General features: G+C 36.7%; 1 protein-coding gene across 2 annotated transcripts in view; it reads left to right on the top strand.

Moving 5' to 3' along the window:
* The window catches only part of ZNF800 (zinc finger protein 800), a 45239-nt gene extending 19715 nt beyond the window's left edge, over positions 1–25524 (top strand). The window contains exon 6 of one of the 2 annotated variants that reach the window (XM_032483275.1): positions 22118–25524. In XM_032483275.1, the coding sequence (XP_032339166.1) occupies positions 22118–22304 (187 nt within the window). In that variant the 3' untranslated portion in view covers positions 22305–25524. Of the gene's footprint in view, positions 1–47; positions 16395–22117 lie in introns of those variants that run through there. The other variant, XM_032483276.1, reaches the window with a different exon arrangement.
* Positions 25525–27147: the final 1623 nt, after the last annotated feature.

The following is a 27147-nucleotide window of genomic DNA, read 5'->3' as shown; positions in this document are numbered from 1 at the left end:
TTATTGGTAAACTCAAAAAGTGTTCATTTATTCCCATTTCTCCTCAGATAACTTCAAGTGATGTACGGAAAGGTTTGGAGTTCATTTTTGTGGAAAGACTTTAAATTGGTGTTAGAACCACTAAACATCTTCAAATGGTACTATGAGGAAAAAAAGAAAAAATTCTGATAAATATTTGACTGTAACTGCTGTTTTCTGACTAAAATAATAACCATCTAACCACTTGTTTCTAAGGCACTGCCTCCTCCAGCACTTTCAGGTAGCTGTCACATTGCACATTGTCATCACAGTCCATCAGCTAACCACCCTTGTGTATTTGGTCTGCAGTTTCTGCAAAAATGTTGCAAACTTTGTTTCTCCAAACAATTTGTTGATTAAAGCGATCAACAACCTGAAGAAAATATCACCACTGGTGATTTTTAATTAACAAAGACTTTTTATCTTAGTGATTTTAGTTTTGTTCCACTTTCTTTGGCAAAGTTTTTGTCTGGATTGTACGATATATAATTTCCTAGTTAGTGTTAGGACCAAAAGACAAATTAATATCAACATATTATAAATATTTAGGCTACTGAATATTTGTAATTATTTTTACATCCATTTATTTCTAACTTGTTCTCCAGCACTTAAGTGTTTGAAAGTTTCATTCTAAAATATATAGTACAGGAAAGTTCCAGTTCATTTTCATCCATGAATCATCACATTTTTCATTTGTAAACATCTGAGGTTTTTCTGAAAATTAAACATTCCCCTATTTTTCTTTAAATTTTATACAAAGCACTTTAATGATAGATGCAACTTAATTTTTCAGCTTTTTTTTTTTTTAAAGACCACACTTACTAAGGTTAATATGAAGGTAAATAGCTTACTGATATTTTATGGATACAGACAATCCCTGCACAACCACTTATAATACTTTAAATATTGCTAAAAAAAGGAAGATGGGGGTGTAAACCCTGATTTTTTTTTTCTCCCAAGTAAAATCTTAAATGACCACTTTAGATAATATTTGATTCCTACTGTAAAATTTGGAAAATAATGAATTTTTGTCCATTTTTATAATCAAGATTTTAGGGAAAACAGAAGTACATCTATCTTTAATGAAATATTGGGCAGGTTTTTGTGTATCAATATTTTGTACTTTTTAGGTAATATTTTATTTTTTAGTAATTTTTTGTCAAATTATAATTTTAAAAGGTACAGCAGAGAATATACCATGTTTTTATATAGGTTCACACCTGTACTTAGGAGGGACCCTGTCCATCTATATACTTTTTGTATAAAATTTTAAAATGTTGAAGATCCACAAGGTCATAATAAAATGCTTCTATAGCTAGAAAAACATTTACTCTTCCCAGTGCTTTGCACTAAAATATACTGTGAAAGGAAACTAGAAAGACTGTAACTGTTGCTGGAAATGTTCTATATTGAATGTACATGCTCTTGTTGGAAAAATGTACTATATGTGATGGAAATAAACCCGACTCAAAGTTATTTCAGCTAAATGTGCTTCAACAAAGGTGCATTGGTTGAAACTTAAATGTTTTATTATCAAATTTAAATTTATTCAGTGACTATGAGCAGCTCCACTTGAATTTTATCCTGATAGTTGTATTTTAAGAATTAGAGTGATAATTTCTCTTTAATTTAAAAACAGATTTATTTTTCCACATATGGAAAACTTATACTTAATAGGTCTAACTTTAATGATTAATAGCTTAATATTTTTAGGGAACTAAATGTGTAGGTGTTATTTCATTTATAAACCATCTTCATTAGTTGCACATTATTAAACCTGTATGTTTGACTCTTGCAAGGTGTTATCTTTTATGCATTCCTTCACGCAAGACGTACTCCGAAAATAGTTTCCTTAAGTACCTATAACAAGTGGAAAGTTACGAGGATTCCTAAAAAGCTAAGGGTAGTTCCTTGCTGCAGCTTCTCATCTGTATGTCAGCCTTTTCCTTTTTGCTTTACTTGTTAAATACTGTAGGGGAGAAAGAGAAATGGCCTGATGTTGGTGGAGGAGAGCCCAGTTGCTGGAATTCTCTCACTCACCTGTGTCCACGGGCGCATTCACAGTTTGTCTCCTCTGTCATAACTTTAGGGCCACAGAGAAGGAATTTAGGAGGTGGAATTGAGGGTTCCAAGGACTGTAAAAGATTAATCAGGGTCATAGAGAGAGAAACAGCACTATTTCAGGACTTGTCTCAGTTAGAAAGGGCCTAGAGGGAATATTTTAATCATAGTAGCCAAATTAATGGATTATGGCAGATGTAAGAGTTAGAGACTAAACTAGAACCAGTTAAGAAAGGTAGAAGGAACAAGTAAGAAGTGATTAGAAACTCTTTGTTCTTCCTATTCCTTTCTGGTCTTCATCCTTACTTTTTGGTTTTATTTCGACTCTTCAGCTTTGTCATCTCAGAGGTTCAGGCTTTGAGGCTCTAGAGGAGAAGAGGCCTAGGAAATGAGTGCCAGAAACTTTTCTGTATATAGTCTGTATAAGCAGATGTTTATAGCACTTTTGTTGTTGTTGTAGGGCAGGGTAGTTAAGCAGGTAAACAACCATCAAACTGCTTATTTTATATTAAGACCTATCTCTGGCTACAAATTATATCCACCTTTGCTGCTGTTTGATCAGTTCAGAGTTTTCGTATAGAATTCGACCCATCTTCCTTCCTGAAGATATCTTTTACTCCTAAATGTGGTGGAAGAGGAGAAACAGTAAAAGGTATGGCTTGCACTTCAAATTTAGAGGTTTACATAGTGCGAGTGAGAGGTGGATGAGGTATGGCTGACACTGCAGGTGTTCATTAGAACATGCAGGTATACCTTGAATGCACAGTAATCATTTTTTGGGTTCATGTCTCTCTTTTTTTCCCCTTCTTTACTCCATACTTGAAAAAGAAAACCTTGAAGAGTATATATTCTTGAATATATAAATTACCCATCCTTAGTTTTTAGCCTAGTTTTATCTGTGAGCCAAGTTTTCAGTTAACACAGATTGCTTGTACTGTTGAAAAGTACTTTCACGTTTTTTAGGAATGTGTACTTGTTACATTGCTTTATTATGGTCAACAGGCTGTTCTTCTGAGTTTGCTTTAAAGAGCCTGTGGATCCTCTCTTATACTCTGTTTCTGCACCCTTTCCCTTTGACCTCTGTTCTGAGCTGCTAGCTCTTTCCTTTTTTTTTTCTCCTGTAATTAACAGAGATCATTAGTACCAAGATAGTTAAAAACTTTTTTTTTTTGAGAAGGTAAGAGGGTGGAAAGTTAGCTGACTTCTTCCTGAATCATTATTGTTCTACACTTGATTTGTCAGGTTTATTATTTATTTTCAAACTTCTTTCTCTACATATATTCACCACTATCACACCATAAGCAGAGGGGAACTTAATGAACATCATAGATGCATCTGGTCTGCAAAATGCCTGAAAGTTGGAGGTTTTGCTGTTTGTGTCCACTGAACAGAATTAATTTACTTGATTATGTATTTTTGAAGTCAGGGACTATGTCTTGATCATTTTGTTTAGTGCCTAGCACGTTTTCATGTATACCCAGGCACTTTAAATAAATGATAATGATATTAAAGTAAGTAGTAGCCTTTTCCATCTCAAAATTGTGCTGTCATATACTTTGAGACTTCGGGCCTTAATTTCTTAAACTCTTATTCAATATTGATAGATTTAATTTATTTTAGGAAGTACCACTAGTACTCAAATGAGAATGTATGATAATAAAGAGAATTCTTAGTATTAGCTGGTAGTTATGAACATTCATGGAGTGCTTACTGTATGCCAAGCACTTTGCTAGCCTTTACATGCATAACACCCCTAATCCACCAACAACCCTGTGAAGTAAGAACTGTTCCTTCACTATCCCCACTTCACAGAATAGAAAATTGAAGCATAGAGAAGTTCAGTGATTTACTCAAGTTTGCGTAGCTAGTGAATTACAGACTTGAGACCTGACACTAAGTCGTACTACAAAGCACGTGCCCTTAATTAGTGCATCTTGTATTTGCAGATTTTATGGTTTGCAGATCACGTTCAGTACATTACTTGTTGGCAACTTGGTGTAATGATTTGGAGCTGGATTAGTTGAATTTTTTGGATCCACAGATTATTTCCTGTGTGACTTTGTGCAAGTTAAGTTACTTAAACATTCTGCGTCCTAGTTACGTCACTTACAAAAGGAGGATAATATTTCTTACCTTATAGGTGGTTCTGAGGATAAAATGAAAAGTACACATAAAACAGGATGGGCCTTGTCATGTAACAATAAATGTTTGATATGATTACTGTTAAGTGATTTTCACAGTATATCCAAGTGTGGAAGTTTTAAGTTTAAATGGAAATGTGTGCATTAGAAGAGAGAACTTTATTGCTACGTTCTCTGCTGCTTTTGTATTTAATTGGGACAGTGAAGACAACCAACTGTATTATTTGCTACCAGTTTTCTTCTAATCAGATATTACTAGTTTATCATTCCTATTCATAAATTTTTCATTTGTCTTGAAAAGGATATTAGGTAGTTTTAAGCATGTTCTCTTTAAATTAGGCTTTGTTTTTGTCGTTGCTTCTTAGAATGACCCATCTGTCTTAAAATTCTCATTAGTATCTGTTCTGTCACACAATATTTTCGTTTTGGTCATATAAAATATTGACATGGAGCAAATATTAATTGAGTAATATAGCTGAAATATTTCTATGAAACTAAAGTAGGTATGCAGTACTATTTAAAAGCACACATTCAGTTGTGGAAAGAGTAGATTCTTCAGGAGAGCATAGTTTGGGCTAAGTCAGGAGTTTTTTTTGGTGAATGTGTCATGAAGAGATAAGAAGAAACGCTACTTTTCAAAAGTTGCCAATGGTAGTCATCAATGGCAGTGCTCCAGCTTTCAGCTGAGGTGCAAATACTGTTAAATTATCTGTTGAGCGGGTTTCCCTACACACCCGCCTGTTCTTGATCTTGCTTTTTTAACTATAAGATGACGATTTAAAAAATTTTTGTGTCGAGGGATAATTTGCAACATCAGAGAACCTTTATCCCTAGGTTTGGAGGAATCTTCATACCCTGAACTGCAGGTCAAGTGCTGGGGTTCCAGCACCTGGGCTGTGTGGCTTCTTAATGATTCTGATACTCAAATATTTATGTCAGGTATCTGAGTATTCCTGGCACACAAAATATTGTAAAGTTTAAGCAGTAGAGTGTTGTGGTTGAAAAAAAAAACTAGTCAGATGAAAACAAACCAAAAACCCCACTTTGAATGCTTGAGCAATAGTAACTTGTAATCTGTCTGGGTGTCCTGCTCTATATAACCTGGTAACACTTTCAATATGAGAGCATATAATGATGTTATGTTCAGAGGAGAAATTATTACACCAAAATGAACCCTTTGTGTGTAGAACTCTTTACAATTCTTTCAAATATTAGTTATTAATTCCTTCTATCTGTGGGATTACCTTGAAAATAAATTAGCCCTGAGGTATGGAACTGTGGCTTTTAGTCAGACTTTCGAAGCTGTGCAAAAATACGTGTTTTAAAAAGTTGAGACTCCTCTTGGCTAAATCAATGCTTTGAGAGGCCTAAACTCCAAAGTACCTAGTTGTGTCTGGTAGTTTTTATTTTGGAAGAAACAGCGAGAAATACTGTTCTTCTAAGGAAAAAAATTGTGAAGCACTAGGAACATTGTACACATGATTGAATTACATGAGAACAATTAACTTTTAGGGAAAGGATTTTTTGGTAGTAGTATTGGATTTTTGACATATAGGTTGTTAGGGTCATTTTTATCTAAGCTGTAGGAGAGTGGCCATGCCATTTTCATGCCTTTTGCTCATTAGATACTTACTGCGTTCCTTGGAATCCAACATACTGGACATTTGTAGATGTTTGAGACTTTCTGAGCTTCATTCTCCTTCCCTTTTGAATGGGCAGGCGAGGATGTAAAATAGACTCCCGGGGCTATTATAAAGTTAGACAAGAACATGCTTAGTGAAATTTGTGAATCATCTTCAATATTTATATCCCCAAGTTAAAAAACTTGCCTCAAAATATTTTCATAATTTTCCAATTTGTCATTTCTTTGCCTAGGTATCTTGATGAGTCAACTATTGTTTCTTGTGATTGTGAGTGAAAAAAAATTGCTTATTTGTCATGAAATTCGGATGCAAACATACACTAATAAGAGGAAGAAACTTTTAAAGGAGATGGTTTTGTTGCCTACAACTGTCGTGGATCTCTTTTTAATCTCTAAGTATAATTCTAGTGATATAAATTGTTAATTTTTAAGGTTTAAGATACTTCTTTGAAGGTCATTTCTTTCTAAAACAGTTAACTAGAGTTAAAGAACACAGTGTCTTCAAACCACAGATTCTATAAGATGGAAGTAAGACCCTCAATACTTGGATGACCAGCCACCGCTAATTTGCCGTGTCATCTAGTTGCTGGTGTGTGAGTGCTTGTGCACCCCCACATACGAATACAAATACCGTGCTACCCTTTTTGTTGTTAGCACAGAGATTTAGTTGGTTTGTAGCCAGTAAAGAGAGGTTTGTTAGAAGGCATTGTGTGGGGAAATAAGAGAGAGAGAAGTGGCCAGGCCTTAAGGGAATCTAGGAGTAATTGTACAAACTGGCTTCACTGTGTAGATTTTAACTAGGTATTAAAGAAAGTGGAAAAATTAATGCAACTCTGGTGACTGGGTGTTGCCCTCTTAGCAGCAGCAGTATTGTTTCTCTGCTGCTGTTGTCCCTTCTGAGACTCTGCTTTTACTTAAAAAAAAAAAAAAAAGGCCTCATTTGATTTCTTAGTGTGGTTATATAACTGCCTTATTTCTTCCCCTACTTGACTTCTTGTCTTTCAGCTACTTTCCCTCTCCATGTAACTTGAATTCAGACTTCTGTCAGACAAAATCTGATTGGTTCAGTTTGGTATGTTCTGTCGGGCAAATCTCCCGTGCTAGGCGTCTTTGTAGGTTGCTGGCCATACGTTGCTCCTCAGAGGTTGGCTGTTCTGGGACAAGTGCTCTCTGTTGGTCCTGTTGTTGGTGATCATGGTGGCAGAGTCAGTGGCATAAAACATGGCCCTGGACCTGGTAAAAAATCTTTTTGTGCCAGTCTTTCAAAGAGGAATCTGGATAGTTCTAGAATGTGATCATCTTTCCAGTGCACGTGATATTCTTCCATTTTAAAGGTGATAGAATTAAAGGTAACCTGTGGACTTGACTATTATGTAAATACAGCACCAACAATCCTTTCCATACTGAGAAAAAGTGGGAAACAGTTCTCTAATCAGCGCCTGCAGTTCCTTCTCTGAACTGCCTGGTGCTGTGACCATCTTTGGCTTTGCAGATTCAAAGACATCCTGAAGTTTTCACTCAAAAAGAGCCATTACCGTTGCTGTAACAGCATCTTAGGCCATTCTGTCAGTCACTGCTGTTTTCTAGACACCCACAATTTTGCTGCACAATTTGAGTTGGTGATTTAGTGAATCCTTAGATTATCGCTTTTGCTCTTCAACTTGTATTTCCCACATTTGGGCTTACTCTGCAGTAGCTGCTTTATATCCTCTCATTCATTCCTTCAGTGACAGGCACTACTGAGTGTTCATCATGTGTCTGGCACTATTCCATTCGTCTGGAAAACAGAATCACACGGTAGTTAAAGCATGAATTTTTAAGAGTCATGCATACCTGAGTTCCAGTCCTGGCTCCTTTACTTACTAACTGTGTAGTTTGGGCAGGTTACTTAGTTTTCCTAAGCTTCAGTTTTCTTATCTGTAAAATGATAGCATAAGAAACTACTTTATAGGTAGGTTTGCTGTGGGAATTTATAAAAGTTTAATGGTATATTGTATGTAATATACTTAGAACAATGCCTGGCTCAAGAGCTCAGTAAGTATGTATTAATACTGTTACAGTGATCGTTAAAATTGCTATCAGTTTGCTGCCAAAATACTTTCTGGCACTTGCCAAATAGTTTCTGGTTATCTTGCTTTGCCATTTGATGTCCGTTGCCTTTTTGTTGGTATTAATCCAACCGTTTAAGGAAAAGTCAGACATAACATCTGTGATAAGGCCAAGATAGACAGCAGTTTATTAAGTTAGAACATATTACTTTATGGGTCTTTAATCTGCTGCCATTTTTGGCAGTACCTTTTGCTGATTGTTCAAGAATATGTTGAACTTTTTGATACAATTTTGCTTCTTTGTGATTAATGTTTTAGAACAATGAATAGTTTTGAGTAGCAAAACTCAGAACAGCTTTCAGTTTTATTATGACTTTTTGTAACACTAGGCTATGGGTACAAGAATACATTCTGAGTTTATAAGCAAGAATTAGGTCTTCTCTTTGTATCACTAATGTTTTACAGGATGCCTGGCATATAACAGGTGCTAAGGGAATGATGAAGGAAGGAAGGAAGGAAGGAAGGAAGGACATTACATCAGCTATCTTCAGGCTTATCATTAGTACACAATATGTCTTTGCCTTTAAGCTTTCTCATTACCTCATCTTCTGATCTATATAGCTTCTCTGTCTGTGAATTCCTCTGTTTCTGTTTCTGCCAGCTTCTGTTTCTTGACTTTTTGTTTGTGCCGCCTAGCTGCTGCTGTTGTTACTAAGTAGTGGTGACAAATTCAAACTTATGGGAGTGCTGTATTGACTGCATACTCTGATAAATAATCCATAATCAGTTACACACTATATGGGTGTACATTTAATGATATTTTGGTAATTCTTTTTTTAAGATTTACCTTTGTTTAATTCATGCCTATTGAATTCTGTGAAATGCAGCTCACACTTCACTTTGATTCCACTTGCAGGTCATAGGAATTAGAATTAGTTAGTTATTTCATTTACCCATTCTCACATTGCTACTTCAGAACTTTTAAACTGTCCTCAAAGCCTCCAGTCCTGTTTTGTTTCCTTGATAAGAGGCAGCCTTGCCTATATCATAGCAAAACGCAGAGAAGATTTCTTTATGCTCCTCTTCTGCATCACGATTATATTCTCTTCCTTCTTTGGTTCTTTGAATGAAGAAGTGTTCTTTTTTTTTTTTTTCCCAAGTCCAATACTTCTACCCTTGTTAATCTTTCTCGGTCCTTCCTCCAGCAATCCTCCTTTTCTTCCCTCTCCCCATCTCTGTCTCCCTCTGTACCAACTTCTCACTCTCAACCTACAAACATGCTCAAATTCCTTTCAGCCAGAAAGTGAACTTCCCTTCCAGACTACCTTCAGTCTAGTTACTGCCATCTGTTGCGCCTTCCTTTCACTGTCAGACGTCCATGTGGTCTCATGCTACTCTGGCCTAGCACTGTTTCACTGTACTGTAATTGTCTGTTTCATTGTCTCCCTCCTCCATTAAGCTCTTAGGAGACCTGTGCCTTGGTCACCATTGCTTCCCCAGGGCCTAGGATAGTTCCTGGCACACAGTAAGCATTCAATAACAGAAGTAGTAAGTGATGCTTTAAGAATGGAGGAATGTGACAGAGTATAAAAAAAGAAAAAGTAAGGAAACTCTGATCCACATTTAAAGGCCTAGTAACAAAATAAAAGCCAGTGGCAAGAGAGGAAGGATCAGAGTTCTATTGAAATTGTCTAGTTGTGTCTCTCCCCTAGGCTATAAGCATCTTAGGTGTAGGACTCCTGTCTTTTCTTTATACCCCTAGCACCTAGCATAGTAAGTACCTGAACATGGTGGATATTGATAAATGTTTATCAAACTGATGCTCCTGTGAACTCTGATCCTTCCTCCATCTTCTGTGAAGATGACCCCAGACTTATATTTTAGCCTGGCTATTCTAATTATAAGACCATTTGTTTTCAAAGTTACATGTCAGGTATCTTCACATGGATGTTTCTCCATATCTTAAAGGAACAGAAACTCAGTAAAGCAAACTTACTGTCTTCCCTTTGAACTTGCTCCTACGTTATGTGTTACGCGTTTCAATGATTCACATTCCTACCTTCCTGGTTACCTGGGCGAATTAGAATCCTAAGAAATACCTTGACTCTTTCTCTCCCTTACACTCTTTACCTGATCAGTGACAGTGCCTGCCCATCCTGCCTTTGAATGTTTTTCACATTTGGCTCTTCTTTGCCATCTCCACCTTTAGTAGTTTAGTTTGGACTCTTATCTCTTACCTACACTACTGCAGTAGTCTCTAAACTGACCACCTCTCTGATCTGTCTTCGTGCTGCTGTCACACTGTCTTCCTAAAATACAGATCTGTTGTTAATGTATGTTCATTGCTTGACTGAGTTACTCATTGTCAGGTCTTAGCTTAAATGTCACTTCTAAATAGAGACAGTCTAAAGTAGTCTCTCTTGTGGTTCTGTTTCATGTTCCTTTCCCTGTTGTCATCCAGTAGTTTTTAGTTATGTTTATCTTTGTGCATTGATTTGTTTAATGTCTTTATTCCCACTGGAGAGGTTTATGTGAGAGACTGGGGAGAGTTATGTAGACCCTGTGCCTAGCACAATGTTTAGGACATAGTAATCCTTAAAAAACATTTGTCGAATGAGTGGATGGATTATAGCTAGCTTATTAGTATAGGAAAACAGGAGATAGTAAAAGCAGAAAAGTTACAGAGTCCTAGAATCTGCCTGCATTTTCACGGACCTTGGTCAGTAGTTCTAGCCTTTGTGAAATAGTAATGGGCTTCTCCCTTCTGCCACTTGCATTTATTTCCCTGAGAGTGGGAGTCAACAATTATACTACCCCGTACTTAACTAATGCTGATGTGACTACAGTTGATTTGGGGGCTGTAGATGGTGGCAGCTAGATTTACCTGTTATTAATGCATAGGTGGTGCCCTAGGCATGCAGGCAAACAGGTATTTGCTAAGTTGAGTTAACCCAGATTTATTTTTAGCCTCTTGAGTGATGCAGGCCTTTGTATCGTGTTAATTAAAGTGTTTATTGTTTGTAGGACTAGTTGTGTTTGAAATGAGGTATTTATTTGCCTTTTAAAGATTAAAGATTTTAATTTAGCAAACTTCTATTGAATGGAAAATGAAAAAAAAATTAAATATTATCTAGAGACAGATGAATAATAATAAGCAAATTAAACTTCCCCTCCCCGTGGAGCCTGCTCAGGTATCAAAAGTCAGAATTTCATAAGTCTTCAGATTTCATTGTCTTAGGTTGACTTGCTTCATCCGTTCTGTAGACGTACTGAGCTCCTGCTTTGTGCGAGGCACCGAGTTAGGTCCTAGGGTTATAGAGATAAGAAATACAGTTTCTTCTCTCAAGTGCTGAGGAAGAAGAATACATTACAAAGATACACAGAAGTGGAATATTAAGGCACACTTAGTGGTCGGTGAAGGCTTTCCATAATTGATTCATCATTTTAAACTTAAGTTTTAAGAGTTAGCTAGGTAGAAAAACTTTCCAGGTAGGTAGAGAGGACATGAGAACACATGGAGACTAAAAAAGGAATACGACCAAAGCAAGAAAGATCTTATATACCAAGTGAGTAGTTAAGAATCATATTTCCAAAATTAGGGGTAGTTGTGGAAGGATTTTAAGCCAGGGGCATCTGATAGCACTGAGGAGACTGAATTGGAGATGGGATAAGGGTAAGATTTGTGGTGGAGAAATCAAATAGAAGCCAGTTTCAGAAATTTAAGTAAAAAGTGATCAGGGCCTCAGTTTAGATAATGGCACTGAGACTATGGAGATGGATACAGATACTATAATTATTTCAGAAGTGGAATTTCCCAGACAGCAGAGATGAAGACAGTCTAGTATGATTCCCAGGTTTGGGCTTTCTGGCTAGGCAGGTGGATGGTACCATTTTTCAGGATATGGAACATGGGAGGGGGAACACCTTTCCTGGGGGAAGCGTTGGATTAAAGTCTACAAACATGTTGAATGTGAGGTGCTTGTGGGACATCTAACTGGAGATGCTTAGTGTGAGTAGGATATACAGACTAGAGGTCAGGAGAGATTGCCCAGGGACTCGAGATTTAGGAGTCATTCGTGTACGTGTGGTTGTTGAAGCCATAGGTTTCAAAGAGGTTACAGGAAAGAATAAATAGAATCAATATATCATACTAATTCTCACATTCTCTTGGTTTTTTGTATAATTTAGGTCAGTGCTTTCCTATTTCAGTTCTTCATTTGGGAAATGATGTTTGGTTAGTGCACTGGTTCTCTGTCTTTTCCCCACCACCACCCCTACCCCCCCCCCCCCACATATGACGTCTATAATATAACGTGTATTTGATACCACTCTAACAAGTGCTGGATAATTAAATTGTAATAGCATTAGGCAATGTGAACTAATCTACATATTGTATTTAGAGGGCTTTTTCAAAAATCTGTAAGACCTATTTTTAAAAGATTGTTTCTTTAAAAAGAAACTATCTTATTTTTTAAAATAAGCTATTATTAGTGTTCTTGGACTGAACAAGATGTGTTTGTTGAGTCCCATAGCTTGGGTCTGTCTGTCCAGGAGTTGTCACTTAGTCCCTATGCCTCTGACTAAGGCAGAAACTGTCTCTGAAAACTAAGAGAAAGCCATCTGGGTAAACTAATAGAATCTGACATAATCCATATGATAAACTTCAGTAATTTAGTATCCATAGCCAGATTCCAAGGGGAAAAGTATGCCATTAAACATTGAACAGATGATTGAAATAAATTGTAGTAATTTTACTTTTCTAGGCTGCACTCTTTGGACTGGTGAATATTTAAAATAACCATTATTGAAAACTAGATACTTCACTGTCATGTATGTTCCTGGAGGGCCCTCGAAGGTTTCTCTCTATTTCTTTTTACCTCCTTTGTGAAGGGAGAACCTGACAATAAAACTTTAGATCTTACCATCTAGATAACCACTAGAGTTTAAGTGGGGATTTTTGTTCCCTCAGAACTGAAATGAAGCAGCATATTTACCCTGTCTAGGCCAATGAATACTTTTAGGAGGGTATGCAGAATGACTTTTAAGAAATCAGCCCTGCTTGGGATCGAAACCAGTGACTTAATACTGAAAGCATAGGTCTGTATGCCATTTGAGCTATCCAGCTTTTGATTAACTTTCAAAATCTGCCTTTAAAGGGAAGAATTACCACTGTGTGTTAGGTTTCAATAGAGCAAATTTTATGGATGAAGTCAATCATAGAAATGCTGACAGACTTGAACTAGAAGAGGATAACTATAATAAAACAACATTTTATTATAATTTTATAATCTATAGTAAAATGAGAAAAAGAAACTTTTAAAATTTGCTGTTCTAATGCTTTGAAAATGGTTTATTTTTCTTGTTATTCGAACTTTAATCAACCATAGGCATCAGCATAAGCCCAAGAGCCATGTCAGGATAACACAAGGCACATTACTATAGCACAGAATTATTTTAGATCATAAACTTTTAACTAATACTTGTTTCCAGTCTTCCTTTTTAAATAAATTTGTTCCTAAACATTGATTTTTTTTTCCCCTCTAATAAGCCTCTATATACTCATTCTCACCTTAGTAAATTAGTAAGAGATTACTAAAAAAAAGTAATATGTGTATTTAGCTGTTTGAAGGATTGTAACAAAAATGAACAATAGAATAGAATTTTAGAATTTATATTTTCTACATTAAAAACTTCATTTGTTTAATAACCTTTTTAAAAATATTTGTTGATATTCTTTCTTGTTCTATGCCAATGTTTTAGAGATAAATTTTGTTTAGAAGTTTCTTATGAGATTTATCAGTATTTTGCCAGTAACAACACCCCACACACATACACACTCTCTCTCTATAAGATTGATTATACCTTGAATTCATATTGCATATTTTGCCTAAAGTTATTATGTGGTTCTATATTAGCTTTATAAGATTTAGCTTTATAAGATTACTAGATCACTGAGAGAGAAGATAGTTTTTGTTTTGTTTTGGTATTTTTTCTTGTAGTAAAACACACAGCACTGTGTTTCATCAACCAGACCCAATTCACAGTCTTTTCAATGGAAAAGTAAAACCAGCACCTCTTGATTCCCTGGTTTTATGTATTTTGGGTGGAGCTGACTCCCGAGAATGAAGTTTGTGATAGGAAATAATACTAGGCATTTGCAAGAAAATACTGGAAGAGGGTTGCCAAATGTCCTGTATAAGTATGATCAGAGCCCTGCCCTATTAAAAGTTGTATCTAGATGCATGTTAATCTTGTATCCTATTCAGTCACTTTTGACATATCTCTAGCATGTCATCACTCCTGTATAGTATTCTACCAAGAAAATTTGGCAACCCAATATATGAAAAATAGTTTCTAACATTTTTTTGCCAAGTTGCTATTTAAAAGTCAAACTATGACTAAAACTAAATTTATCATCCTACTACCAGAACTGACTCCCCTTGCTGACTTTATTTTGTCCTTGCTACCAACATCATTTTGCTTAACACACGGGTTTAAAGTCCTATTTCTTCTATGAATCTATTCTTGGGGCCCCAAGCCATGGTGACTTCTTGCTCTGATGGATTCATAACATTTGCTGTTTATTTTTCACTTTGATCCTTTGTGTTATTACTGCATTGTTATTTAATTACAGTGTCCCCATGATTAGACTCTAAGCCCTCTGAGACTCAAGACTAACAGTTTTGCTCTGCAGCACGTAGGGTTCTGAATGAGTGGATCATCAGGCCTGTCCCTATTCTCTTCTTCAGGTGTCAGTCAGTTTTGGTTAGTTTCTTTTCAGTGTCCTCTTCATGTCCTACTTTTACTGGTCTAAACCTTCTATTGCTCTATTCTTGGCTACCCTGGGTCTGCCAATATCTTTTGTGTTTATGAAGATTATGGATGATTTTTAGGAAATTCTTGGGCTAATTTTATGGGAATATAGGTGTGATTTTTCAGCTTTTTTTCCTGTCTCTGGATCCATTTTTAAACTCTACCCCCCAAATTCTACCTCTTTATAATCACTTTTAATATTTATTTATTTATCAAAATACGTTTTGAACAGTCTATCTTAATAGTTTGGATATATATAAAAAAGGACTAACCAGATTTTGATTTTTGATATAGAATAAAAAGAAAGAAGAGAAACATAATCTAGTTCACAAATACAAAATTTCTTCCCAGACTCTGTTGCTTACTGTGCTGCTTTTATAGCCTGATAGGAATGGGGCAGGCAGAGTTGAAATAATTATCATATCATGTATGTAAGTCATTACAAAGTAAGCTTTATAGCCATTTTATTTAGCCACCTGGTATATTCATTTTGTATATACCTCCTTTTGAGCCAAAATTCTGTTGAATTATAAATGGGAACTCTCGAGATTTAGTAAAACCTCATTTTAAAACGGAGAAAATTGAGGTAAGTGATTGTAGAAGATCACACATGCAGCTAATGAAGAAGTCAGGAATAGAGACCAGCTATCTCTTAAAGATTATTTTAGTAGGTAATAACATGTACGTGTTTAAAAAATTAAACAGTACAAAAAGATATACTGTGAAAGGTAAGTTTTCTTCCAACCCCATCTCTCAGTTCTCTTAATCTCTTCCCCAGGGTCAAGAAGTTACCAGTTTCTTGGGCTTTCAAGAGATGTTTTATGTATCTATAACCATGTAAATGTATATATTCCGCTTCATGCAAATGGTAGCATACTGTGTGCACTTTGCTATACCTTAGTTTTTTTTTTTTAATTTTTTAAACAATATGTCTGAAAATTGTGGAACCCAGATATTTTTATCCCTTGGCCCATGAACTTTCCATTTTTTTAAACTGTATTTGTTATCATTTAGATAACCAGTTTTTGTTAATGTGAACAGACAAATTATTCTTTGTATCTAGCATATTGAGTACCTCGTGCGTAACATAATGTATTTCACATTTCTTTCAGAAAGAGGTCATGGTCATTGATTTATTTCATGATAAGTGTTGAGGTAAAAAATAAGTAAAATATCTATAATTATTATTGCTAGTTATGAAAAATAGCTGATTGGGATATTTCTATTTGAGAAAGAAATGGCAGGTGAAATTTTCAAGGACATCATTTACTTTTAAACTTGTATAAAAACCTGTATGGTATGTACAAAACAGTTTAAAATCTCAGTGCCAGTGATAAGCAGTGATATTATAAATATTAAACCACAGATGTTTATTTTATAAATTTAAAAATCTCCAACCTCATATGCAAATAACAAATAATTTTTCATCTGTTTCTCAAAACAGTCTATGACTATATATTTTAATCTTCTTGAGTTGACTCATTGTCCTCTGTATAAAAATATACCCTTAATTTTGATCATTTAGGATTTGTTTTGGCTAACTTATCTGTCAGTGGCAATTACTTGCTTTATTTTTCAGAGATTAATGGAGCCTCTTATAACTGTTGGATTTTAGACCTTTTGGACCAAACTATTGCAAAAGACAAATCTATTAAAAAAAAATGTGTCCCATGCCAAATGTCCATGATAGGATTCATTGAGGTCAAGAACTTATGTTTGAATTTTACTTTAGGTAATTAGTCAGTAATCCTGCATTCTCCCTAAAGATGGCAGTACTTCTCCATGTATTATTTACTGAGTAATTCTGTTTGAAAATAGTATTAATTATAACTCTATTATTGATTAGAAAAAAGCTAATCAGACTAAAAGTATATTTTAATAATAATATCACAATAGTTAAAATTTGGTAGTAGAAGAAGTAAGGTTGTATCCTTGAGGTTCACAGCGTTAGTGCAACTTTTATGTGTCTCTGCACTGGTCACAGGGTCCTGATTCTTACTGCTTTCTGACTTTGGAATTGTTGATGTGACATCGTGAACTAATTGTGATTCATGTTAGGACTTTGCTGTATCTATATAGATCTCTCTCCTATGGAAATGTCATCAGAAAATAAAAACCAAGAAACAAAACACTCCAAACAGAAACAAAGCCCCTAAGTTAACTGCAAATTGTATGTATTTGTGGACATGACAAATGTTTTGATATTTATTCTTTGGTAAAAGTTTATATGCCCAAGTTCTACTTGAACTTTTTCTTTTATGCTTAGGTTAATAATTCTTTTAATGAATGAAACAAATCTTTATTGGTGCCATTAAAAAAAAAACGAATTTTCAGCCTTCTCTGCTGTAAAAACTAAGCTCTAAACGCACAAGGTAGTGCTTTAGAACGTGGAGAAACAACACTATTTTGTTCCCCCTTTGCCCATTATTCCCATTTCAAATTAAATGGTTCTTTCTTGCATGCATGTGTTTGAAATCACATAGCTTTGTAGTTTGAAGATGGGGAACAGCAAGACAGGGTGGTTTAGACTCCCCGCTAGGCCTCACAAGTGACTTTGACATGTCCACTGCTTTCTAAGGCTGGCCCTGTTGGTTCATCTAGGCCCATTATTAGTTCATCAGCAAGGAGACTGGGTGCTTGAGGACTGTATCACTGTAGCCAGCCTCGTAGATACTGATGGACAGATACCACATGCTAGTTTTTCAATGTGTAATGAGATATTTTGGGCCCATTGGCTTCTCATGTTTATGATTCAGTGTATGTTCTTCAAGTAGGCAACTCTGTATGGAAAACTAAATTCTTCATGAGCATTGAATCAGCCATTGGTGACTAGTATCAGCAAGCTCTGGTAGTATGATACCTTCACCTTTCCCAAAGGAATATACTTGCTGTTCAGACCAGATACTCATCAATTTTCAGAGCATCCTTTGTACTAGACCAGAATACAGACAGATGGCCAGCTCTTGCTTTCTTGATTTCTTTTCTTACAGTTACTATATACTGTTTCCTTTAGCACACTTTTCCCCTATTTTAGAGTATAATAAAATTGCACTATTGTAGGTAAAACACTTAGCCCAATGCCTGGCATGTAGTAAATAAATTATAACTATTATTAATAAATGTAACTGGTGTTAAATTTTGGTCACTTTGGGTCAAAGACCGTCTTTTGGGCCATTTCTTTAGATGGTTGATCAATATCATCTTTTACGTTTTGAGTTATTTCCATTGTTTAATTCCTTATTCTTTTAACTCCTTAGTTGCCTTTATCATTAGTATTGAATCCATGAGCTAATTAGGACAATCCCTTTTGGCTCTGCACAATTTTGCTACCATTTTGTTGAGATTTTGATACTTTAAAAATTTCAGTTTCTTGTTCCAAACTACCCCATTCTCCACATTTCCCCCATCTATAATGTGAATCTGTTGGAAGAGATAATCTTCAAGTTACTGCTCAGCTCTAGAATGTAGATGATTTTATATCCTATTTGAGTAGATGATGTCAGTTGTAGACCTTTCTATCTAATCAGCTTACCTTCATTTTTATTTTGAAAATGGTTGCAACATCTGAATCCTTAGAATAATAGGATGGCCATGGAATTGGGAGGCAATGATTGAACAATCATTCAATCATGGCTTGGAGGTATGATGATGGTAAATTCAGCAGTCAACAATGACATTAGTGATCTGGCAGATACACGCTTGACAAGTCAAACTTTGTGTGAAAATGAGTACAGAAAGGAATAATTGAGATAAGTCAATCTGTCACCCTGGCAACAGTAAGCATTGTTGTCAGCCTTCCCCTCTCCATCTACCTGGGGATAAGTTATTCTTCTAAGAATGGAAAAATAGGTTTAGGAAAACGGTGGAGAAATTGCCATAGCTCTTTCTGGTGTTTGTAAAAATACAGATTATGGTGCATTTTTGGAACTGGTGGTCTCATAACCACACTTTGAGAACAGTCATAGATAGCATACATTGTGGGAGTTCATAAAAAAGGATAGATCATTTCAGACTGCAGTAATCAGGGAAAGCTCACTAGAATGGCTTTGGTCTGGGTCTTGAGGGATGGACAGCATTGGAATACACGAGAGGAGGGAGAAAACATTTTTTGATGGGTGGAATACCAAGAACAAAAGCATAGAGGTGGGAACCAGTAGTGTTTTATTAGGGGAGTGGAGAGTCCAGTTGTTTGGTGCAAAGTCCCTTAATTATGCTCTGCGAAAGAGAATTGAGGCAGTGCTTGGCAAATGGTATCATTCATTCCAGATTTGGGAAAAAATGGGCACTATGCCATATCTGTTCATCATGCAACTGGGTGAAACTATTGATGTCTCTCAGTGCATCAGGCTTGTTTTCATGTGCTCTCTGATGTCTTCGATGAAGAATTTCATTTTAGGACTCTTTGGAAACTGGAAAGGCTGTCAGCATCTTCAAAGTAATACCTCTCCCTCTGTCTCTAATAATTATTCAGATGGCAGGGAAAAATGAAAGCATTCTGAGGGCAGATGTACACCTGGGATGTCAGGCACACATCATGGTTTTCCTGCTTTGATGAGGAAGGGATAGCCACATGTCATTTTGCCTTGTTACTTTCCATATCAGCAGCTGTCACCACCTTTCCAAGAGGTATTGCCAAGAAATAGGGGCAGAATATGATGGTTTTCTCTACTAGACACAAAGAAATTTGCTGCCTTTTCAGGTCTTAATTGAACTTGAAGGCGGAGGAAATAATGTGACTTGACTTAGACTTGAAATTCTTGGAGGAATTTAGTGTTCTAGTACACAGGCTACCTTAACATGACAAAGCATTCTATGGAATACTGCTTTGGTTGTATGTACCTTTATGAGTCAAGGATTTCAGTACTTGTTGCCATGGAGAAAAAAAGTTACAATTGATAATTAGAGATGATGTATGTGTTGTTATGTCAAAGACCATATTATAATTTCAACTCAAGGCAAATCTCACTGAGATTTATTATTGAGCAGTTAGAATCTTAAAAGTTTCTTTCAGTAAGTCATCATTTTTCTCTCATGAAAATAATAATGTGAGGGAGGCATAATCCTTTGTAAATGTTATTATTATATATTGCTTATGTTCAGGAAATCAGCTTCCAGTGCAGTGAAATAAAGTATATGGTGTATGCACTTCTGTGCATGTTTCTGGAGGACAAAGCCAATATCTTTAATCAGAATCTCAGACTTGACTCCCCTTAAAGGTTAAAAATTAATAATTTAGCTAGTGTGGAGACAATAGGATGCTCTGGATGAATTTGAGCAAAGGAATGACAGGAAATTAGAAAGCTCATCTGAAGAATATGAGAAGAAAAGTTTTGGCAGGACTGTGGGAGATTTAGGGATTCAGGTTAGCCCCAGGGTTGGAGTTATCTGAATAATCTGAAGATAATTTTCTAGATAGAGCTTCTCAAAGGAAGGAATCTCTTGTTACCTTTTTTTATTCTTACAGTGTCTGACATAAGAGGCACTCAAAAATATTGAATTAAATTCAAATTGCTGTATGGATGATAAACCAAATGAAAGTTGGATGATAGCAACAAAAATAAATCCTTTTCTGTCTTATTTGTACTGAATTATGTTAAGTCACTTGGTGTAAAATAAGGGTTTTGGAAAGATACTACTTTATAAAAAGCTCATACACCCTTCTTCTTCAAACAGTTGGTTAACATGAACTTCTGGCCTCACAGGATTTTTTTTTGTATATTTTATTTCTGATAATTTTTTGCTGAAGGTATGTTCTGAGACATGATAATTTCATCCAGTACCTTCAGAGGGAAGGAAACCTGCAGATTGGTGTGGTTGATTAGGTCATCATCTATTTAAGCGACATTCCAATAAACCTCTTAAACTTGGATTTACTCATCTTTAAGTAAAATCAGTCTGACAACTCTGAGGTCACTTTGGTTAAAATATCATTGAAACTTATGTTTTAATGGGTTTTCTATCAGTTTAATATCAAAGCCCTGGAATCCCATCCCTATGTTATATTAGTATAATTTTATTATCATCCTTATGCATTTTTTTGGGACACAGTGTAGCAAAACAGATTCCCTAGGTATTGATAAGAGCTAAAAATTTAAATTTGTTATGATTGGAAGACCAAGATGTAAAGTTTAGAGTCTAGTTTATTGTAATATTTTAGCTTTACTCCTACCAAGTTCTTTAAAGTTAAAGAGAAAATTATTGAATGCATTGTTAAAACATTGGTATTATCAAAAACACTTTTTTCAAAAGTATGATAATTTTTTTAAATCAAACTTTGTGTTCCCAAGTCTGTGGAGATTACAAGTTAAGTTTATTAGAATTTGTTAGAAGCCCAGAAAGCTTTTTTTTTTCTCCCTGAGGTAGAAATGCCTAGCAGAGTGAAATAAGGTATAACTTCACAAAAGACAGTGGTTTTAATTAACTGCATGATGTTTAAGGTATAAACTGCTCTGAAATACTGTGATTTACTCAGAATTTTTGAGGAAGATAAACTACTTCTGTGAACCATTCATTCATTCTTAGTATCTTTTGATGTCCACTGCTTTGCTATGCCATATAAAATGATTGTTTTTGTAAATTTGATTTGGGAAGTTAGAATGGAATGGGTACATAAGGATGTACTAAAATTCCTTTTATTAAGTTACTTTGTGTTTTTTATTATAAAAATATGCTTATTGTATACAGTTTAGGAAATATATAAAGATAACCTGCAGCCTCATCACCTGAAGTTAACCACTTAACGTTTTGAAGTGTTTCTCTCCGTTACTTTATACATGTGTCTTGTGTTGTGTGTGTATACACATGTACACACATCAGTTTACACACATCCTCACACACTACAAATGGGGATGAAACTGACTTTTTTCGTTCTATCTAGTATACCTTTTCATATGATTAGATTAGCATTATTTATTAGCAGGTTAGTGTAAACGATGAGAAAGACTAATCTACCGAACACCTTATTGTTGGGTGTAGGATATGCTCAATTTTTCTTTAATTTTTTTTTCATTTTCTTTGCCTGTCATTTCATAGATACTGCACTGAAGACCCTGTATGAAAATTTTGCATGTGTTCATAATTATTCTTTAAGGGAAAATTCTAAAACTAGAATTTCTGAGTCAAAGAGTATTCAAAATGTTAAGGGTTTTGATACGTTTTACTAAATTGCTTAAAAACTGTTTTATGACACTTCGGTTGGGTGTTGTCTTCCTGCGATCAGTCCACTTTATCCCGTGTCTACGTGACACACAGCGTGTTGGGCGGAAATGGCATCGCGCTGCGTCGGGGTTTGCGGCTCCTCGGTTAGCTGGGAGGCGCCGGGGCGTTGGTCCTCTTCTAACCGGCGTGTCTTTGTCTCTCTCCCTGGGGACCGCTGCCGCCCGTGCGGGCCGAAGCCTCGGGAAGCCATCGCCCCGCAGCGCCGCTGCCCTGCGCCAGGCCGCCCCGGGGAGCCGCTGCCCGCCCGCGGGCGCCGTCACCACGCGCCAGGCCGCCGCCAGCTGCCGCGCCAAGCTCCGCGGCGGCGCCGCCCGGGAGCGCCAGCACGCCGCCCGCGGCCTCGGGAAGCCAGCGCCGCCCTGAGCGCCGCGCCGCGCCGCCCCGCGCCGCCCCGCACGGCCCGAGCACCTCGGGCCTCGCCGCGGCGCGCCTCTCCTCCCCGCCAGAGCGCTCGGGACTGCTCGCGGTCCTCAGCTGTTGGCAGACCTCGCCTCACCCCGTGCTCTGCCGGAACCTGCTTCCCCCGGACTCTTTCCCACGCAGCCCCTCAGGAGGACAGTGTGCCTTAGGGTCGGCGGGTGGGGAGGATGGCCTCCTTGCTAGTCGTTGCTGCTCGCAGAGCACTCCTTCCTCATCCCGCCCGCCAGAATCCCGGCTTCTTTGAGAATCTTGCCGCTGGACAATACCATCCTCCTTCCCTCCTCCTCGTCATTTATCAAGCTCCTAGTCAGTTTCTTTCATTATTAGTTCTTCAAAGACTCGCTCCCAGTTTAGTCTTCAACTCAAATCCCATCATCAACCAGCTGCTGACGTGCTCCACCCCACTCACCACCCCACTCCCCACCCCCGCCAGAAGATGGTTTTAATGTGTACAAAGCCCCAGTGACTATTGGGTGATCCCACACTATCTGGAGTTGTGTGATGCGTAACTGGTTAAACTTGAACTACAACATCCAGTCCCCTCCTTGTAACTTCATCCCCAGTGACCATTTCTTTCCTTCGGAATCAGCCTTGCTCCCACGGTTCTAGACTGTTATCCCAGGGGATCCACGGCTGGGTCCGCACTGAGGCGGGTGCTTCTCCCAGTCCTTGCCTGAGCGCAGTCGGGGTGTTTGCAGGCCACTGGACTCCCCTAATGCGCGGTTGGTTGTGGCGCGGGGACTCCTCAGCGGCCTGACTGAAACTTTCTTAGAACCGCGCCGCATGCAGGCTAAGGCTCTTCTTGCCCAGACCCCTCCTGCATTCCTAGGTGTCAGACTCGCATTTTTGTGTGAAGGCCCCGCCCTGCTCCTGATTCCTTCCCTTTATCCTCCACGGGTGTTCCCTCAATAAAACTCTTGCAAGTTGAGCCCCGTCTTGCTGTCTGTTTCTAGGAGGACCTAAGCTAATACATTAACAGACATTCCACTCTGGTCACCATCTTCCGGACCCCTTGTCCACTGAAAGTTAATTCATTAACCTCATTTCCCCCACCCTTGTTTTGGATTCAGTTCCTTCCTTGTCTATCCTAGATTCCATGATCCATCACTAAATTCATCCTCCTTGAAATACAGTGCTCTCAGCAGTCTTGAACCTCAATTTCTTCCAGTTTACTTTCCTGGTTAAATCCCAGCTCTGGATGAACCTTACCATCTGCCTTCCATTGGCCTGACTGGGACAACTGGGCATTTTCTTTAAGAAAATCACGCAACACAGCCAACTAGTTTTACTTTGAATCCATTATCTCAAACCTCAGATTGGTGCTATTGTTCCTACTGTACTCTCAATTTCCCACTTCTGAAATTACTGTTTATACCTTTTCGTCTCCTCAAAATTTTCTCCTCCCTGTTTACTTTTATTTTCCCTTGGAAAATACATGATGTTACATACAAACTTCACCTTCCCAGTACAAGATCCCTCCGCCAGCAACCCGGCTACCTTGGTAACCATCTTCTTCCCTTTTGTGTCTGTGGGGGAAGTTTCAAAGGCCAGCCTCTCCTCTTGTGCTCTGGATCCTAACCCTTCTTGCCTTTTTCAAGGACTTTTTCTCCTTAGGTTTTCCCTTTGCCTCTGCATTATCAATCTCTGCCTTGAATGGATCACTCTCATCAGCCTGCAAACATGCTCCAGTGTCCTGCATTCTAAGCAGACTTCCCCTTGGGCACATATTTTTCCATCTATTAGCCATTTCTCAGCTCTCCTTCATAACCAAACTTCTTTATGGAGTTATCCTTATAGAGTGTCTTCATTTTCTAATCTTTTATTCACTTTTCAATTCACAGTGTGACTTCCCCATCACCACTCCTGAAAGTGCCCTTTAAAAGTCACCAGTCACTTCCATATTACCTGATCCAAAAGGATACTTTCTTGTCCTCACCTTGACCACTCTCAGCTTCTTTAAATGTTCTCGCTTCATATTCAAGACACTATTCTGTCCTGGTTTTCTTCTTGCTTCACTGCTCACTCCTAGTGTTATGCTCTTTCTCCTGCCTAACTTGGAAAAGGTGAGGTTTTTCACCTCCATTGGGTCCCTCTTTTCTTTCTACGTTCTTTCCCAGGAGGGTCTTAGCAATTTCCATGGATTTAAGTACTGGCTTTATGCTAATGAGTTACAAATTTGTCTCCCACTTGACTTTTTCCTTTAAGTTCTAGACTCATGTTTCTAATTGCTTGCTTAATATCTTCCTTTGGATAACTCAGATCTTCCAAGATCTAATTCCTCATTCTCACCCTGAACCTGTTTTCCCCATCTTCCCTGTTACAGTAAAGAGCACCACCATCCAACCAGTTGTTCAAGTCAGAAACCTATGCATCATCCGTGATTGTTCTCATGACCTCTCCCCTCAAATAGACCAGCAAAATCTATCCATTTTATTCCTCAAATATATCTTTAATCTGTCTGCTGCTTTCTATTTTCAATGTCATCACTTAATCCTGATCACGGTTTTTTTCTCACCTGATCATTGTAATAGCCACTCTGATCCTGTTCCCACTCTTGACCCATGACCCACTTCAATACATTCTTGATAGAATGGCAACAATGACCTTACTCCTAAATTGAATTGAGTACATAGTAGGATAAAATCGAAATCCTTTACCATGACTCATGGAGTCCTGCACTATCTGACCCCTACCTATCTCTCCAACCCTATCTATCTATGCTCCCTCTCTTTATTGCACACTATGATGCAGACACACTGGTTCCTCCAACATGCCAAGATCTTTTCTGCACCTCAGGGGCTTAAAAATGCTGTTATCTCTGCTTAAGCTGCTCTTCTTGGCTAACCTCTCCCACACCACAACCCTTTAGATAACTGCTTAAATACAACATCTTAAGAAAGGCCTGCCCAGAGCATGGTTTGCAAATAGTCCTCCCATTTACTATCTCACTTCTTTGTTTCTTTGAATTCCTTATCCCAATTTGTAACGTTATTTATTTACTTTTGTCTGTGTGTGTTTCCCATACTGGAATGAATGAAAGAAGAGACTGTGTCTGGATGTCTAGATTTTTCAACATTGTATTCCCAGCCTCTAGCACAATACCTGGCGCATAGTAGGTGAACAATAAATATTTGTTGAAGAAATAAATGAACACATTTGCTAATTTTTCTGTTTATTTTTTATTGCTATGTAAGATCTCTTTATATATTAAAACCACTAACCATTTGTTTATTCCATATGCTGCAGATATTTTGCTCCTTGTCATGTATCTACCAATTTAATTCCTGATGTCTTTGATATACAGAAATATTACATTTTTTATTTAGAGAAATCTTTTCTTTCATGATTTCTGCTTTTGGTGATGTGTTTGAATAAGTCTTCTCCATCTCAATGTTATATAAATATTTGTTTATGTTTCTTCTTTCTCTTAATTTTTTTTAGATTTAAATCTTTACTCCAAATGGAATTTATTTTTGATATAGATGTGATTAAGTCTCTCAATATTTATTTAGTTGTCCATCATCACTTATTAAAAATTCCCTCTCCATTGTTTTGAAAATCTTACATTTATCAAAGATTAAATTCTTACATATGATTGGAGTGGTTTCTGAATTTATTATTTTTTTTATTTCTTTGTATCCTTCTCTATTCCTAAACCATGTTGTTTTAATTATTGTCATTTTATAATTTTCTTTATTGTGATTAACTTTTTAATGGAGTAAGCATTACTCTTTTTTTTTCCAAATATTTTCAGCTCTATTTGTGCATTTATTCTTCCAGATAAACCTTAGTTTTATCTTAAACAACTTCCAAAAGACATTCTATTGGCATTTTGTTTATAATTGCTTTAACATTAAGATTAATTGGGGGAGAATTTCCATCTTTGTAATATTAATTTTCCCATTTATGAACTTGTCACATGTCAAGGTTATTGAAGGCTTCCTATATATTTCTCCATAATTTTGTAGCTCCTCGAATATTTCTTGTTAATTATATTATTAGGTAATTCATATCTTTGCTGGGATCATTTTCTCATTAATGTTTTGTAACTGGTTGTTCCTTGTTGGTCAAGCTATTGATTTCTGTATTTGGTCACTTTTCTGAACTCTTTAATTAATTCTTCTAGTTGATTTTCTTCTAAGTAGACAATCATTGTGAAGTGTAATTAATGGTAATTGTCTCTCTTCCTTTACAATATTAATACCTCATATGTTAAATAAATGATGGTATTAATTTTTCTCTTATTCCTGCCTTTTTAGGAATACCGTTAACATTTCACCAGCTTTTAATGTTAGCTCTTTGATTGAAATAGAAGTCTTTATCAAGCTATGGAAGTAGTTTCCTTATTCAAGTATACTAAGCATTTTATTGGAAGTTGTTGTTGAATTATATTAAACATATTCTGGGCAACTAGGATGATCATATGGCCTATTGTTATAATAAATTATATTAATAGATTTCTCAGTTTTACATTATTTCTGCATGAGATGCATCCTAGTTCATCATGTGTTGTTTTTTTTTTTTTTCCACTTCCGTATAATAATGTTGAATCAGATCCTTACATTTTATTTGGGATAATTGCATTGGTATTCATGAATAAGATTGGACTGTAGTTTTACATTTTTAAAATTCTATCTTATAAAGTTTCAAAAAATCTTGTTCTATGCTCTAGGAGTATAGGAATTGCCTATTCATTGAAGGTTTGGAGGAAGTCATCCATAGCCCCAACCTTTTTTCAGGGTAAGTGAGTGGAAGATAATTCTCTGAAAAAAATTAAAATTTTCTC

The sequence above is a fragment of the Camelus ferus genome, chromosome 7, assembly GCF_009834535.1.
Source record: "Camelus ferus isolate YT-003-E chromosome 7, BCGSAC_Cfer_1.0, whole genome shotgun sequence".
NCBI classification, from domain to species: Eukaryota; Metazoa; Chordata; class Mammalia; order Artiodactyla; family Camelidae; genus Camelus; species Camelus ferus.
This window is presented reverse-complemented; position numbering and strand designations above follow the sequence as displayed.